This window comes from Falco cherrug, chromosome 2, assembly GCF_023634085.1.
Source record: "Falco cherrug isolate bFalChe1 chromosome 2, bFalChe1.pri, whole genome shotgun sequence".
Taxonomy (NCBI): domain Eukaryota; kingdom Metazoa; phylum Chordata; class Aves; order Falconiformes; family Falconidae; genus Falco; species Falco cherrug.
The window spans coordinates 91,180,219-91,196,893 of NC_073698.1; the positions used below are offsets into that span (position 1 = coordinate 91,180,219).

Below are 16,675 nucleotides of genomic sequence, written 5' to 3' on the forward strand. Positions count from 1 at the left end.
ATAAAAGAAGGTGGGAGATACCTATGCAAACTGGAATCTCCCTTCATCCTGTGTAGCTTTGCTGCACATCATGGCCAAAGTTTAGATAAACTTTGACAAAAAATAATGAACACAAGACCTGAGCTCTGTGCTAAGCACTCTTTACTGCGAAGTTTAGTGACCCACTATGTTTTAATTGGCCTCTTTCTGTTGGCATGTGTGTGGTGAATCCTGGATTCAGCGTGTGTGTTCATCTTTGTATATTATTTAAACACTTTGCATCCAGCGTAGTCACTTTGTACAGGTAGCTTTCACTTCTGTTTTATCCTTTAGTTTTATAGATTTTTGTAAATCTTCATAAAAGCTCCAGATTCTTACCCTGAAAAAAGCCCCACTTTCTCTTTTGAGACTTGGAAGAATCAGGGGATGCACAATCCACTCATCTCTTGTGTAGAGAAATTTTGGTTTGGTAAAATACCTTATTTATTCTGCAGGTTAAGAGCTCTACATATTATGTGATTTGTGTTCTGAATTTGCCTAAACAAGACAATTTATAGTTGGAACTCAGTGAATAATCCTCTGAGAAATTACAGATTAAATAAGATTTCTCTTTTTGCAGTGGTAAGAAGGCAGACTTCATTTTAACACTTTCTGAAGTACTGAAAATCTAACTAAATAACTATTTAAGAACATGGGTTCACATAATTCTTTCAACAGATGCAGAAATTATCAGCCTTATTTGTGTATCAGTCCATCTGTATACTGTCCCTTGCCCTTGAAAAATACTCTTCCAGGTACTAACTTAATAGATCTAATGCCTTCTGCCTGTTTCCACAGAATGCAAACATTGTCTTTCCATCAGAATGGGGTGGGATTTAGCCAAAGTGGGTGAGACCCAGTGTGTCTCAGTGTTAAAGCTGTAACTGTGTCTTATTGTCGGCAGTCTTGGACTCCTTCAAGAGGCTGCACCAGCCCCGTACATAAATTACATTGCCTGTGTCAGTGTTAAGGCAATCTTCACTTAGGGGTATTGCCTAGACATCTGGAAGCTCTAAGAAATTCAGACCCTTTAACATTGTTCAAGGGTAAAAAGTTGGATGATGTTCTTTTGGAGCAGTGTCCTTTGGGGGCATGGTTTGGTTTTTAACACAGACATTTTTCTATGCACAGTGGCTAATATTAAATAGTTGGATCAAGAAAAATCATTATAAATGATCATAAAAAGGTGCATACTTTACATGCAAAGGGATGCATGCAAATATTTTTATTTCTCTTTATCTAGGACATTGAGGTTTCCAGTGCTTGGTCAAGTCTCAGCAGAGTCTTCCAGGTGGAACTGCATGCAACGAAAACTTCACATGTGGTTTTCCTTAAGAGTCAGAAGGTCACGGCTGAAGGACAGGTAGAAAACTAGGCAGAAGTTGCAACAGGGACATGTTAGGCTCTTGATGCAACACCGAGAAGGATTAGATTTTCAGATGAGACCAATAACTCTATAGAAGCACAAGAGGGAAAAATTAATGTTCTGGATGTAAAAAGGGCAAATATTCAGATTCCACCACTAAATTATATGATTTGTATCTGGGGGCCAAGACTGGGGCATCCAAAAGCAGGAGCTGTATGGAATACACTTTGGTAAACTGACCAGAAACCTAGTCAAAACTGTGTCTATGTGTAATGTTATTAATAGGAAATACATTGGTGTTGTACAGCTACTAAAATGCAAGAAAAAAAGTTATAGTCAGACATCTAATTGTAAAAGCTTTTTGTAAAAGCTTCCCTCCCAATGAGGATCTACGGTGCATGTTCCTAGAATAAATTGTTTTGGTTTTGATAATCAATGGATGTTTTTCTTCCCCTTGAAATAAATCCATAGGATGCACTATTAGTGTGAAGCACAGTAAAAGCAACATTTTAACTCTTCCTCCTATTCACAGTCAAGTCAACAAAGGATGAAGTTCACTTGATCATGTCTACTCTGGATTAATCAGCTTTGTTTCTTCTTTGAGGCTTTTGCCAAATCACAGGGAAAACATGCTTTCTGCATCTGATATCTGGTAGCTGCTTCTATGTGAAATAATATGCTGTTTCAGCAATGCACCAGGTAGAGGCAGAGCAAAGCAGAGGTTATTTAGATTAGTCCTTGATACGTGCATGTTTTGTCATGTTAGTAAGTCATAAATGTGTGCTTTTTTTAATAGACATATATAAATGGAAAATTGCAAATGGATTCTTCTTTCGTGAAATGCTCTGTATTCACCTTGCTTACCACAAAGAACAGAAGAGAAACACCCTAAAGCCTTCTCCAAATCTTCAGTCATCACTGATTAAATGATGGAGAACAGGGTATAGTGAGAAATGAAAATAATATGAAGAAGTTAATGTACTGTCTAGGAGAAAATATGTAGGCATATTGTGGTAATAAGGAGCATGCTGGCAACACTTTGTGTCTCTCTAAGCAATGATAGAAGCCAAATATGTTTTCTTGATTTTCTAAATACACCTTTTCTACAACTCGGAGCAAATCCCAAAGCACAGATATTTCTATGGCAGTTTCTGTTAAATTAGACTTGGAACTGAAAAACGGTTAGTAAAAGGACTCAGCAGAGCCATCCCTGTACGTACATGTGCAGTGGATTGCTTAAGGTCAGTGCTACACTGTACAAATTGCTACCTCATTAATGAGCGTTTCCCAAGCCTCTGTCTCCTCACTGTGAGCCCTTTATTTCTAGATAGTAACCTTGTTTTATTGTTTCTTCAGTGATAATGCTTAGATTTGTTTTTAATGACAGTTAATGAGGATATACTGACAAGTCTGTGTCATCGTTTTTATTCAGGGCTTCAGAAGAACGCTTTCTGGCTGAAGCTGGTTTAGAAGCAAGCTGTAGTTTTGTTTGCCATGTCACGCTCTTGTATGGTTACTTTGACATAGAGGTTAATTAAGAGTTTGATTACAGGACTTTTTCTATCTCCCAGACTGGCACATCTGCAAGCAGTTGCTTTCCTCCAGGGGCCCATGACCTACAGGCAGAGACCACAGAAGAAAGCAGGCTGTCTAGAAACTGCCAGGGCTTCCCCTGAAACACTGTCCTGTGAGCCCCAAGTCACCTGAAATCAGAGATTTGCAGCTGCTCTGTATTGGTGCTGTGAAAGTTTAGTTTTGGATAAAAGGAGCATTGGCAGCAGAATAATGGCCCTCAGCAGTGCGCTTCAGTGCCTTGAGCTGGGCAGCTTGACATGTGAGCTACTGCCATGGTGGGAAAATCATCCCAACTTTCCCCTTCACCGCGAAGTAGGATTTTAATGAGGGGTCCTGGCTGCAGGGATGTCTGGCCTGGGGGTGGAGGCAGCACACTGTCCGCTGCCGAAGGGAATGTTACTCAGGTTCGGGAATGTTACTCAGGTCGCAAGGCCAGTGACACTGAAGAGCATGAAGACAGGAGCTCTGCCTAGTACGCTCTAACTTTTCTGAGTTCTTGCATCGGGTAAGCTGGCTGTTTTCTTCAGATAATCATCTTTGCAAACACTGGCTCCTGCACCCCTTGGTTTTAAATTACAGCATAAGACGTCTGCTCTGTCAGCAGAGGAAAAAAAAAATCGCAGTGAAATGAGTGGTGCACCTCAGCTGTAGGTCAGCTCCTTGCCCACGCGGGGGCTGTGCAAGACTGCAGTAGCTGTAAAGACTACCACAAAAGCGCTTGCTACTTGGATATAGAAAAGCAGTTCTGTGCTCTCCGTTCAATTTTACTGCCTTTATGCACTGCAGCTACCATGTGAGAGCGGAACATAGCATTGAAAACTGCAAAACCACCAAAGTGTAAGACTGCTATTCAATGCTGTACACAGCAAAGCCAATTAACTTGAATAGGAAGTGGGTTTTAATGTGCGTTTGAGGATTGCAAACTAGTTGGAGGTGAGACAAATGGATACGTACAGTTTCCATCTTGTTTGCTGATGCTAAAAATACCTGCATCAGTGGAATGCTAGTTTTCACTGAGCTCTGGTTATCTAATACCTAATAACAACTGTATAACATCAGCAGATGTTGATACATAAAGTGCATTGCAAGTCCAGAAACACTTTTAATGAGGAATTGAAGTATGTTAGTCTCCACTATAGATGCACAGCTTTTTTTATTAGTTCCTTTTGGTGACAAAAGTTGTCGGAAAGAAATTGAATTTGTCTTAGAATTTAGGTTACTGTCTTAGGCTTTTTTTTTGCAAAGGTCAGAAAGTGAACTAGGCAAGCAGTGTTTACAGTATTCATAGATGCTCTCCTTGTAACAAGTGTGCTTTCCATTTATTATGATAGTACATGAGTGATAGGACCTGTTTTCAGACTTGGGTGGGGCATGCAAAGGCTTCCTGATCCTAACAAGATATTTCTATCTTTTCTAACCAATTAGTTCTGCTGAAGTCAGTGAAACTAGTCAGTGCAAGTTAGTAAATGCATGAATTCTGAATACATGTTGGGACAACTGTTAACTTAGGAGGTATGTAGTGAGTGAACGAAAGAAGAAAAAAATTCTGTGGTGGAAAAATAATTGTTTTATTTGTAATGTTTATGGGTTTGGGGGTTTGCTTGATTTAGTACATAATTTCCAGCTGGTGACAGCAATTATTCCTTCGTGAACCTTACTTGCATTTAGTTTTTAACTGTTAACTGTGAGTTAGAAGCAATATTTGTTTTTGTTTATTTCTTTTTTTTTAATCCATTTCAGAATGTGTAGTCTTTTCCTCTTCCAGAAAGTTGCTGATTTGATTCCTGCCCCCACCCAGAACTGTAAGATTATTTACTTGCTCAGGGAGCAGGTTTAAAAAGGATTGCTTTCCTCAGACAGAGTGGCTGTGTGTAGGATGAATCTGTTCCCAAGACAGTGATATGAATGCATTAATTCATTTTGGATTATGCCTTTTTTCCACTCCTCATTGTAAGTGTTGTGTAGTTAAGTATCTGAAGAGGGAAAGTGCTATCTTATTATTTTTGGTTAATATTATTGAGGGGCTTTTTCTGATAATATAATTAAAGTTGTGACAAGATCAATTTTAAAAACCATAGTTTTCCTGCATCTTCAAATTTGATTATCTGTCTTTTATACCGAGAATTTCTATGTTTACTGGAAAAAAATTTTTTTAAAAGCAAGGTGTGTATGTGGGAAACCAAGAAAAACCAAAACACCCCCCCAACCCTCCCCAAACCCTCTCAACCCCCATAAAACAAACAAACAAGAAAACCCAACAAAAAACCAACCAACACCAAGGCCCCCATAAAGCCCTGCTTAGACTGTTTTAAAGGATAACTCTTAAAAATAATTTTTTTTAGTTGTGATTCTGATGTTGTGCAATGGCCTTTCTTTAATAAAAGAGGTCTGAAAAGTCTCCCTAAACTTAGATTGTACTGCAGATGCGTCTAATCAGTTTCAATTAGGCAAAAAGACTAGACATTTTCATAAAAACATTTATAAACAAACATGAATCTTCAGGCATATTCCCCCCCCCCCCCCCCTTTTTTTTTTTTTTGCTACTTCTTTCATCTAATTTTAGAATTTTTATTCAACTCTCAACATTTTTGTAGAAATATCTTGATGCTAAATTCTGGTTCTGCTGATATTCCACAAAATATATAATTCATGAGACTTGCATGAGAGCAGGAGTGGCATGAAAGTCTGACTGGGTCCCTACCTGCCAGCTTGCTTTGGAGCCAGTGCGTAGAGCTGTGCATGCTTTGATCAATGGCCACTAGAGCAACAGCGACTTTGAAGCTTTGTTTTGAAGCTTTGAGAACTGTTAGCTAAGGCTTTGAATGTAATGTTTACATGTATGAACGTTTTGTTTTGTATTAAAACTTTATATAAGGCATTAACAATAGTTTCCTATTTGTCCTCTAGCAGAGGAATATTCCATTGGAAAAATTCCATTGGTAACTAATTGCTGGATGAAAGATGTATAAGCAAAAGGAAACCCGCTTCCTTTTTGTCTCCTTTCTCCCTCCCCCTTGTGAGTCAAGAGTCTTAGAAAGTGTTTTTATTGCAGAGAAAGGGAGTATAATACACTCCCTTGGAGCAGGATGGAGAGGCAGGTCTGTCTTTTATCCCTGTTTGCCATCTGTAAGCATCTCTGTACAGGCTTTATTCTGCAGCATAGAAACTCCGACATACGTGTCCACCATTTAAGAGATAATGCAGCATGCATGGGTTGCATATATGCTACAAAGATGAAGTTTTCAGAGAAATACAACTATTTCTAGAAGTTCTTGAGAACAATTTTTCATTTGAAAGCTTCATGTGAAGTTACTGAAGGTGCTTTCAAATTAACTGCAGTCATAGAATAAATACAAAAAATCATTATGAAATGGAATTTTGTGTTCAAGTATATCAGTATCTGCTATTAAAATTACTATTCATGAATAGTAAAAATTAGAGAACATATGATTAAGATGAAATTTTTTTCATATACTGGAATAAAAGTTCTCTTCGTGCATGATACGCGCTCACGTTTTTAGAGACTTTTTCAAAATTTTCATTTGTAACGTTGAAAGGATTAATTGGTATCTGTATTGACAAATGTAGGAATACAGAGTGTTAACTCCTGAATTTAGAAATTAAATGTTTAACTGTCTTCATAAGCTTGAGTGTTTCCGGGTTTATTTTGAAGTTTAAAAAAAAGTTACAGCTGAATCTCCACCATTCACCTTCTTATTTGTGCAATTTTTGTAATTACCTGCAGTAAGAAGCTGCAGGAACAGGCTAGAAGGGGAGGAAAATCCTACCTACAGATTCGTACAGAACTGAAAATACCTGCCTTTTATATTTTAGCAAGTTTTTCCCCTTCATGCAGTAATAGAAGATATTTTTGTTGTTATAAGTCATCACCAAATGACGTATATATACTTTTATGTCTAATTTTAAAGTTACTTGGCCAGCATTTTGGAGTGATTTTACCTTAAACTTAAATAAACATACCAGTAGGATATGTTTTGCTACTGTAATGTTTGTGTGATGTATAGCTGAAGTTCTTGATTCAAACAAATAATTTGAAAATCGAGGGTGGAGATGAGGAGCATAAGGCAGGTACTTCCTGACACTCTGTGTCCTAGCTTTTCACCAGGGCCTGTGGGTTCCTGACAGCATCCGTGTCCTATCTGCCAGGCCACCTCTCAGACAATCAGCCTGAGGTGTCTGAAATGTCACTGTGTTTGGCAGCTGAGTCTGCCCTTAATGACTTCATCTACTTAACATCTTTATAACAACAAATAGCGATCCTGGTATTTTAATTAGGCGTAATGGAAAATGTCCCTTTTGCTTTTCTGGTTATATTTGAAATCCAGCCTGGCAAACATGAAAATAAAATTAAGTGGCTGAAACTGGAAAAATTCTGATTCTTTGTATTTAATTTTTTGAGTGCAATACAACAAACAGCTTGTTCAATTAAAAAAACCCAAAACTTTTAAAAGATAATTATTAAAAAAAAGGACAATCCGCTAAATCTTACTGAACATACCGGCAAAGCCCTTGTGTTGTTTGCAGGCTGACTCTACCTGAAAGCTTCTCAGTGACATACTACAATTAAAATTTAGACAAAGTGTCTTTTGCCAATAGAAAGTGTCATCCAGGTACAGTCACATGCAGTGTCACCCCTTTTTTTTCCCCTCTGAGTATAGTCAGTAACTGAAAACTTGAACGTAACATTTCTTCATTCAGTTTGTACCCAGAGGGAAGCAGTGGCAGGTGGAAAATTCTGTTCTCTGTGGTTGCAAATAACAGTCTCAAGGGAGAGAAAGCAGGTTTTTAGGGAGCAAAACCTTGATTTTATAGATTGAGATTTTATTATTTGAAACAATGGAGTTTGCCAGCAAAGCAGTGGGTTTAAGTGCTCTCAGGCAGCTCTGTTCTGGTATACAGGCCACTTCACCACATCCCTGGCAAGGCTACCCATGGGCAGAAGTACATCCAAGCTGGGAATTTCACCAATGCAGCAACTTCAGTGTAGATGACATACACTGTGGCAAAGGTCTGAGAATGTTGGATGGTGTCACATAGAGCGGTGAAGGTCTGAACTTGTTGAACGTGGTCATATAGGATGACCAAAGGTCTAAGTATGTTGAACACAGTTACAGAGAGCTGTGCTCAGATCCTTAGCTGACTTCCCCTCTGTCTTGGGATGCCTGCTATCAAGGACTTTGATATGTGCTATTATATAAATACATTGTGAAACCAAATACCGTGGAATATTACAGAAGACACATGTATATGTGCATTCAACAGCAGAGTAGGAAAAAAAAATATGAATGGACGCCCTATCTGCTGGCAGTTACTCAGGTGTGAATTTCAGGACAGGAGATGTCCAAGCAGCTAGGTTTGTCTTTCTGAAATGTACTCTCAGCTTCCAATAACCTGATTGTCCTGCTCGAGTACTTGTTTTCTCAACCAGAAACAGGATATGGATTTCAAAAGACAGAGCTTGCCTTGTGTCTCAGGACAGGACAGCCTTCCTCTGTCTTTAGCAACCAGCAAGAGGCTTATGCAAGTGGTATGTGGAGCAGAGTGTGTGTGGACATGTTCTGGCACTGTTTCATCAGTCTGAATAGGTTTACTTTGCCCATCAAAGCAGCGATTGCTGCGATTAACATGTCAGTTTTTACTTCTGTGAATATTTATTTCAAAGTAACATTAAAGTATTGAAAAAGTCCTGCAGCATTAGCTGTTATATTACTGCTGCAGGACTGCCGCTATTTTAACCAGTTTTAAGTTATGGTCTTTTTCTTTAGGAATGCTTGTTGTAACAAAGTCTCAAAGGAGCAGCTGACCTCTTCAGTTGAAAAATGAGGCACAGTCTCAAGGAATTAGCCCAGCAGTTAGATGCTTGCCTTTGAGAGTGGGGACTCTGGAAAAGGGGCTTTTGACAAGGGATGGGAGATGGAGCAGAAGGAGCGGCAATTTGTGTGTGTGCTTCCTTACAATAAAATCTTTGATGTCACTTGGGCAGTTTCCTTATTCTTCTGCAGGTCTGGGAATAAAGAGTTATTAGAGAACTTTCTGCCAGCGTCTCTTTGTATTCGTTACTCTGGCAGAAGGCACAACCAGCTTGCATTTACATCCCGACTTTTAAATATGTCATTTGCTGCTACACGCCTCTAACCGAGGGATCAGAGGCTTAGTTGTAAATATGAGGAAAGCTCAGGACAAAGCTGAGTATACAGACTATTAACCTGAGGTCCCTTAACACAGTGAAAGCTTTTTTGCTGTGGGCTTTCCTTTTTCATGGAAACCTTGTTCTGCCCTCTGCTGGCAGTCGTATTAGGAAATGTAGATGGCATGGCGTTATTTTCATGGTACAGCGCTGGCTTGGTGTTTACAGCCTGCTTTACTAAACAGAATTTGAATTCCTGTCATGAATCAGATTTCTCGCCACAGGTAACTGCTGTGCCCATTACGTTTATAATGCGTATTATATGAAGATGTGTAGTAAATATGCTAATTTTGGCCTTTCATCATCCCAAGGTACAAGTTATTACCCAGGGAATAGTTATTCTGTCCTTCAAAGCTGTGTTTACTTTCTGAAGGCAAGCAAATTTCTGATTTTTGGTAGGCATGCTGATTCACGAAGTCAAGTGTTTGAGTTAAGAAATGCTAGTATGGAGGATGCCTGTGCTATTTTATTGCTACTCTTGCTGCGTGCATATACATTTGAGTCCTGTACTTATTAGGTTGCATACTATTTTCCTCCACATGTGTTTTTGCACATTGGTGTGTTGCACATTTAATGAGCAGCAGTTCCATATATTTGTTGTTTCACCTGGCCCGTAACCGAAATCTGGAGCACTGTCCTCCAAAACAGAATTCAGATTATAGTTCAGTCTACTTTCCAGTTTCAGAACAATATGAAGCAAGAAGTACTAACCACTTTGAACTTGGTTCACTTCTTGAGGAGGTTTATCCCATGCACTGAATAAGTGGAGGGACCAAAAAGGAAAAAATGCATAATATGTGCGTAAAAGGAGACAAAGTAGGATTTTACAGACCGCTTCTATTCTGACGCATCTCATTTCTTAAATGTCTGGTATTACAGCCTTGATATTCTTTTAATATTACCTGAGTGGATTTGAGACATCCACACTTTTGAGAAAGCCAACCTGAAAAATTGTGCATCAACTCTGGGTAGCTATGGTAGTTGAGAGCAAGGCCGGAGCTTTTAGATCCGCTTCTGCCAGTTGCATTCACAAAGCAATCAAAGTTTACTGCAACTTCATTGACAAGCATAATGCAACATATTTTTCCAGTGGGTTTCATAGATTAAAAGGGTAGGGTTTCATAAGGTTTCGTTTCTCCTGAAAGCAGGTGAGTGAGGGGAGCTAGTGCAGGATTTTGTAAACATAAACCATAGACATGAACTGTCTTGCTGTTCCTCTGCCCGTTCCTTAGCTTCCATACTCAAGGTTCCACCTCTCCATCAGAGTTAGGTCGCTTGCCACAGAAGACCTTAGCTCCTGCCTCTGCTTGTCTTTCTCCTTTTCTCCAGCCTCCACTTGCTCCCAAGCTCTGTCTTCCCTCTTTCAGCTCTTGATCCTGTCTTGATTTTACCTTCTCTACGGATTCTCGTCTAAATTGTAGTTTTCATGCTGCTTTGACTTTCAGATCATTGAGAAAGCTTTCCGTTGGAGCTGTAATTTAACTGCTGACAACAGGATTCCCCTTCTTGGTTACTTATTGCAGGCCCTTTCAAAGTAGTTGCAAACCTTTGCAGTGGTTGCTTTACTGAGCTGCCTCCTCTTCTTACTTGTCAAATCTGACAATAAATGCAGCCAAATGAACAAACAAGTGGACTAGTATGGAAGTAGGATGAGTCTTTGGTAATAAATAGATATGTATTTGACCCACAAATTCTAGCTGTAATTAACCAGCTGTGAACTATAATTACAATTTTCCAGAGGCCGGGCTGCCATCAAGTAGTCACTGTCTGTGTTTGCAGAGGAGGATTAGAGATGGTGTTTGAAGGTGCTGCTTGGGGAAAAAGCAAGCTGTTATTCTAATGGGGGACAGCTGAGACCTACGTTTTACACCAGTCACAAGGGACCACTGAGGCTGGTTTTCAGCCTTGCTGCAGAACTGTACATTTTACAGAAAGGCACTTATGCAGAATCTTTAAGGCAGGATGCCCTCGGAGAGGAGCCTGCAAGTGTGACTGTTCAGGAAGATAGTTGAGGTTACAGTCTAAGTAACTTTTCCACTCGTATTTATCCGAGAAAATTATCGACTTCAGTTCTTAGAGCAAAAGGGAAAGGGGACTTAATTATAATGCAGCAACTCAGTAGGGAGCCCCAATAATGATTGCAAATTATGTAAACTGTGCTGTGAGATGCTGTGCCTGTTTGCGCTGGAGCCCTGCTAAGACCCCAGGAGATCCTGAAAACAAAGAGTGAAAGGAGGGCACTGGAGGCCCTGTCAGCTGTTTTGAAAGGATACCATCCTTTAGCTGGTCCATCAAGTCACTAGCTGCTGGTGAGCTTACCTGTGGTGTTGCAGAAGGTCCATCTAAGGTCTGTCTGCCTGCTCATTCCAGGGCATGCAGGCAGGTGACCCCGAGGCACCTCGTGTGTCACTCCCTGCTTTCTTAAGTTGGGCTTTTCAGTGGCTTATGCTGTGCAAAGAACTGGGGTGTCTGGATTCAGGTACAGCACATCCTTATGCAGCCTCCTCCCAAACAAGTAACCTGCTTTTAGATACCAGCTGGAGCAGGAAACAAAGTGTTTCCTACCAGGAAAAAAGGGCAGGAGGGCTGCTGCCTCTGTAGCCTCATCCAGCTAATTGCTCGTTGTTGAAATGAGCTGGGGCTAGTGGTTTGCTGTGGGCGAGGAAGCTGTGGGGCTGTGTTAAGCCATAAATATGAAGGCTGGAACTCTACATAGCATTAGACTATAAGAGCTGCATACTGCTTTCCTGAGCTACGTTTTTCTTTTTTAGCCAAAAACTTTAGAATGAGGTTTTTAACAAAGATTAATACCTCTTAATTCTATCCTTATGGTTTTTCCCAAGAAAGTTTTAAGTTTTAAAACGAGCACTAACAGCATGCTTGTTTGCTCTGAGAAGAGGAGTCGAGCATTTACAGTGAGGAGCTGTGCTTTGAGTTCAGCAGTAGGTAGGAAACTGCTCAGGATGTGTCCAAATCCCAGTTTGTTAATTGGCCTGCATACAAGTGCAGAATAGTTTTTGTTGTTGGGGTTGTTAAATGCAGTAGATATTTATTTTTGGTGGATTTTTTTAGTTCTTTTGGATCTTTGGATGCTTCTTTAGTTTTACTAACACTTTTTTTAATACTTTTTTTTTTTTTTTTTAATCTCTCTTACTTCAGCCATTGATGGATTTCTAAAAACTGATGAAAGACAAAGACTGGCAAAGGAGAGGAGAGAAGAAAGGGAGAAATACTTTGGTAAGATGGCGAGAGGTGTATGTATTATTTATGTATATGTGTTAATAGACTTAAGTTACTAACATGACAGTTTTTCTGTTCTGAATTTTAAACATTGTGATTCAGTCTGTTCCTAGTATTTATCACTTATATTACTACTTTTACATTAAATTATAAAAAATAATCTGTCTTCTGCGATTTCCATTTGAATATTTAATAGTCTATAGTTACAAGTTGACTTTCTTCTTTATGTACTTCTGAATATAGGTTTATGTGCAAGATACTGAGTGTTACAATTGTGATTTGTAAAAATACTAAATAAGCCTTGAATAATACTTAGGATAATAAGTAGGATGATTTGGTGAACCAGCTTCAATTTTAGTCTCATTAAGTTTTAGCGATATTAAAAGATACTATGGAGTTGTTAAGTACAGCATGAAGCAGATACTTTTCCATAAGGTTTAAAATGTGTAATCTTTCAAGACAATGAGAAAAAATACTCATTTCCTAAATAACATAAGCATTGATTTCGGAGTTTTTAAAATATTCAGGTGTTTTTAATCTACTAATACCACCAGGGAAATGCTGAGGAAATCAAAGGGAGAAAAAAAAAAAGGTGCATGGGTGTATACACAGTTAATTTCATATCTATATATGAATTAAATTAATTGTTCAGCATTGTTTTTGAATATATATGCATTTGTATATGTATGTTTAACAGTTACCTTCACTTATCCTCATTGTAGTAACAAGAAAGGCCCCTGACAATACCTGTTAGAAGGAATTGTCAGTGGTTTATGATTTTGTAAAATTTAAGCTAGATGTGTATTTTGAGGAAATGTCAAATAAAACATTATGGACATCTGTGGGAAAAAAGTCATAGGAGAATACTGTTTTTTGCACAATAAATAAACTGTTGACCATTTCTTGACAAAACCTGAGGCTTGAGGCCATTGACTTTTTTTTTTTTTTTTTTTTGTACTGTGGGCTTGGTGAGCAAAGATTCCTTTTGGTAGTTTCTGTGAAAATCTGATTGTGTTTAGTTCTTAATCTCCCCAGAGGCTCTGTCTATGAGGCATGCACCAGCCGGAGTTGTAGTTTACATCTGTTCTAAGGATACTCAATCCAGACTACCTCTTCTGTCCTCTTGATAATCCCTTCTTTTCTGGTTCCTGAGAAAGTGACATGATGAATAGATTGGAAAGGACTTGGATTAAAAAGCAGAAGAGACGAGAGGGGAAAAAAAGTTGGAGAATCTGGGAGTTATTGGCCCTGGGGATTTGGGAGGGCTTCTCTGCAGTTCTTGTGTCCCGACATCATACATGCCTTCTGGAAACATACTTTCTTAGGTTTAAGGCCATTTCTAGAATGAGGAGCTCTGGGTTTTGGTTACAGTTTGCCTGTGGCAAATTTCTTTTAGGAGTTCAGAAAAAAAGCAGCAAGTTCACTAGATGGACAGATCTTTATGCAGCTAGCAGGTACTTTGCGGCAATATGAAATGACCTTTTCACCAAAGCCAAAACTCATTGATCAGTGGTTTAGTATCACTAAATCAAGGAATAAGAACTGTATGTATGTTCCTGATGACAGAATGGTTTGCTTTTCTGTGTAGAATCAGTCCTGGGTTTAACCTGCTTACTCGGAAGGTAATAGTGCAATCTCTGGACACCTCACTTTATTTTTGGGTTTTATCAACTCCAGCATGCTGTTTTCACTTGCTCTACTTGATGTGGCTAGTAGTCATTAATAATTAGTGACTGGTCACTTGTCTTCCACTGTCCCTGAGGTAACTCTTTATCTGTGTACAAATCCAGGCTCACCTGCAGCAGTTGACACCCCTCTCACACTGCCCTGTCCTCAGGGCAAGGAATGGTGACTTCTCACAAGGCAAAAGGGGAAGACAACATCAACTATTTCTAACAAGAATAAGGTAGAAGTTGTTCTGTAAAGCAGGTTGGATGTGAAAAAGAAGTATTGTAGGAGGATCCAGTATTCAAGGGAAAGAAATGCAACTGTTGGAAAAGGGCCTGGTATTGGAGGGACTCTGGCTTTTAAACCAAGGGCTTGAGGGTAGAGTGGGGCTAAGGAGGTAGTGAAGGTCACAGTTGTGGTTAAAGAGCTTGGGGGCAGGAGGTGAGGGAGTAAGGCTGATCGGAGAAGAGGGAATTGAGATGGCTTGGCAAGGAAGAGTCTGGGACTGATGGGAAGATACTGAGAGAGTTAAAAGGGTGAAAATTTTCTGTACAAGGAAACAGGAATTGAAGAAGCACACTGAAGTTGACTAGGTGAGCAGGATGAAGGACTAGCTCTTGTATAAAACAGTGTTAATTCTGGCTTTTCCTAACTTTCAAGTTCTTAGCCTGGCAACCATGAGAATATTCCTTCTTTGATATCGGCCATATATGTGGTGGTATGTGACATACACACTTGCGTGTATATAAGCATGCTTACTGAACTCTGCTTCCCTGCCTTTTTAGGGAATACACTTGCATGAGAAGTGGATTTTTCCTCATGATTTCTCACAGTAACTTCTGCTACTTGTTCTCCTATGCAGACCTGAAGCAACAGTCCTGTATGTAATGTTGCTGTCTGAATTTCTGTGACAACAAGCTAATGTTTCAAGAAGATTATGACTCCAGTTGGAATAAACAGCTGGGCAAACCCTCAATAACAGAAGTAATTTTTTTTTTCATGCAGAGAAGCAGAAGTGGGTAACAGTGTAACACCAATTAATGAACAGAATGGTGTGTTCTTAAAGCATCATAGAAAATTTAGTGTATGTTTTCATGTATTGTTTTGAAGGCAGCCCCAAAACGAGAAGCACAGTTTTAAAGAAATTCTAAGGGCTTTTGCTTCAACATGTATGACTGATTCACTACTGAGAACATTTGTTATGTGTGAAAAAGCATTTGGCTTTAAGCTACAGAGGAATTTGAAACATAACCAAAAAGGAATTGTTAACTATTCCGTACACTGTTTTTACCTAGGTGTAAGGGGCACAAACTGTCACCTTGTGTACAGAGAGCTTCCCTATTTATTTATTGAGCAAATCGTTTAGATTTATTAATCATTCCAGCGCTTCTGTGCACTATATTTTTGATCTTAGTGAACTAAAACCCTGTGTACTTGTTTGCTGTTTTACACTATTGTGTCATGTTATCAAATGGTTTTAAAGCAGAAGAAAATTTGCATAAAGTGAAATGCACCTTTTTCTCTCTGAAGCTGCTAGAGAACAGCAGATACTGGAGAAGGAGAGAAGAGCAAAACTTCAATATGAAAAGCAAATGGAGGAGCGATGGAGAAGGCTGGAGGAACAGAGGCAGAGAGAAGAACAGAAGAGAGCCGCTGTTGAAGAAAAACGGAGACAAAAGCTTAAAGAGGAGGAGGTAAGATCCACTGGGAGATGTATGGCAGAGCAACTCTTTATGGTAGCATTAAACATAGTTGATTACTGACTTGCATTAAATGTTGATTTATTTATTTTGCAAATGCACATGACCATAGTTATAAGTACTCTACTACTGCTTGTACATCAAAAACACTTCCCAAAGCTTTTTTTGTGTCTTGGTTTTTGTATGATCTGCCAGAATAGTCATCTACTTATGCTAACATACGGGGGACTCTCACTGTCAGATGATAAAGCACCAGCTTTCCAGAAGTTAGTTTTAAAAAATGTTTCCATAAGAGGGAAAAGATTGTTCATACTGTTTTGTTTACTGTCTGTGAAATTGAAATAATGTTTTTGAAAATGTGTTGTTTCGTTTTTCCTCAGTGACAAATTCAGAATTTCTTACTTAAAGCAGTGAAGAATCTAGGCTGGTTTAAGATTCTAGCACAGAACAGAACTACTCATACATCTTTTGAAGCATCTTCATACCCTTCCTGTCTTCTACTCTTCCTGCTGAGATCACTGAAAGTTCTTTTTTGGTCTAATGAGTCCAATTGCTGTTGCGAATCTCTGAATGCAGTGTGTGTGTGTGTGTCTCTACGTGACATTGTGTAGAAAACACTAGCACTGCTACTGCAACTGGTAAAGAATTAATGATTTTGGGAAAAGGGGGCAGTGGTTTAAAAAAAAAAAAAAAAGCCAGAAGAATGTATTTCCCAAGTTCCTAGATAAAAAGGCTCTAGAAATCTGCTGTTGTTAATCTTCCCTACTTTCTGCCCTCCATCTTTTGATCAAAATATCATTGCAAAAGAGGTAAAACACTTCTGCGTGGGATCAGAATAATACACTGCTGTCATAACAGCAGTAACATACTGATTGTGGCTTCTGCATAATAGCTGAGAAT

General features: G+C 39.1%; 1 protein-coding gene across 8 annotated transcripts in view; it reads left to right on the plus strand.

The window, feature by feature from the left end:
* The window catches only part of MAP7D2 (MAP7 domain containing 2), an 84,815-nt gene that overhangs the window by 35,149 nt on the left and 32,991 nt on the right, over positions 1-16,675 (plus strand). For all 8 annotated transcript variants that reach the window (XM_055703103.1, XM_055703104.1, XM_055703105.1 and 5 more), the window contains exons 2-3: positions 12,327-12,404; positions 15,606-15,769. In XM_055703103.1, the coding sequence (XP_055559078.1) occupies positions 12,327-12,404; positions 15,606-15,769 (242 nt within the window). The remainder of the gene's footprint in view (positions 1-12,326; positions 12,405-15,605; positions 15,770-16,675) is intronic.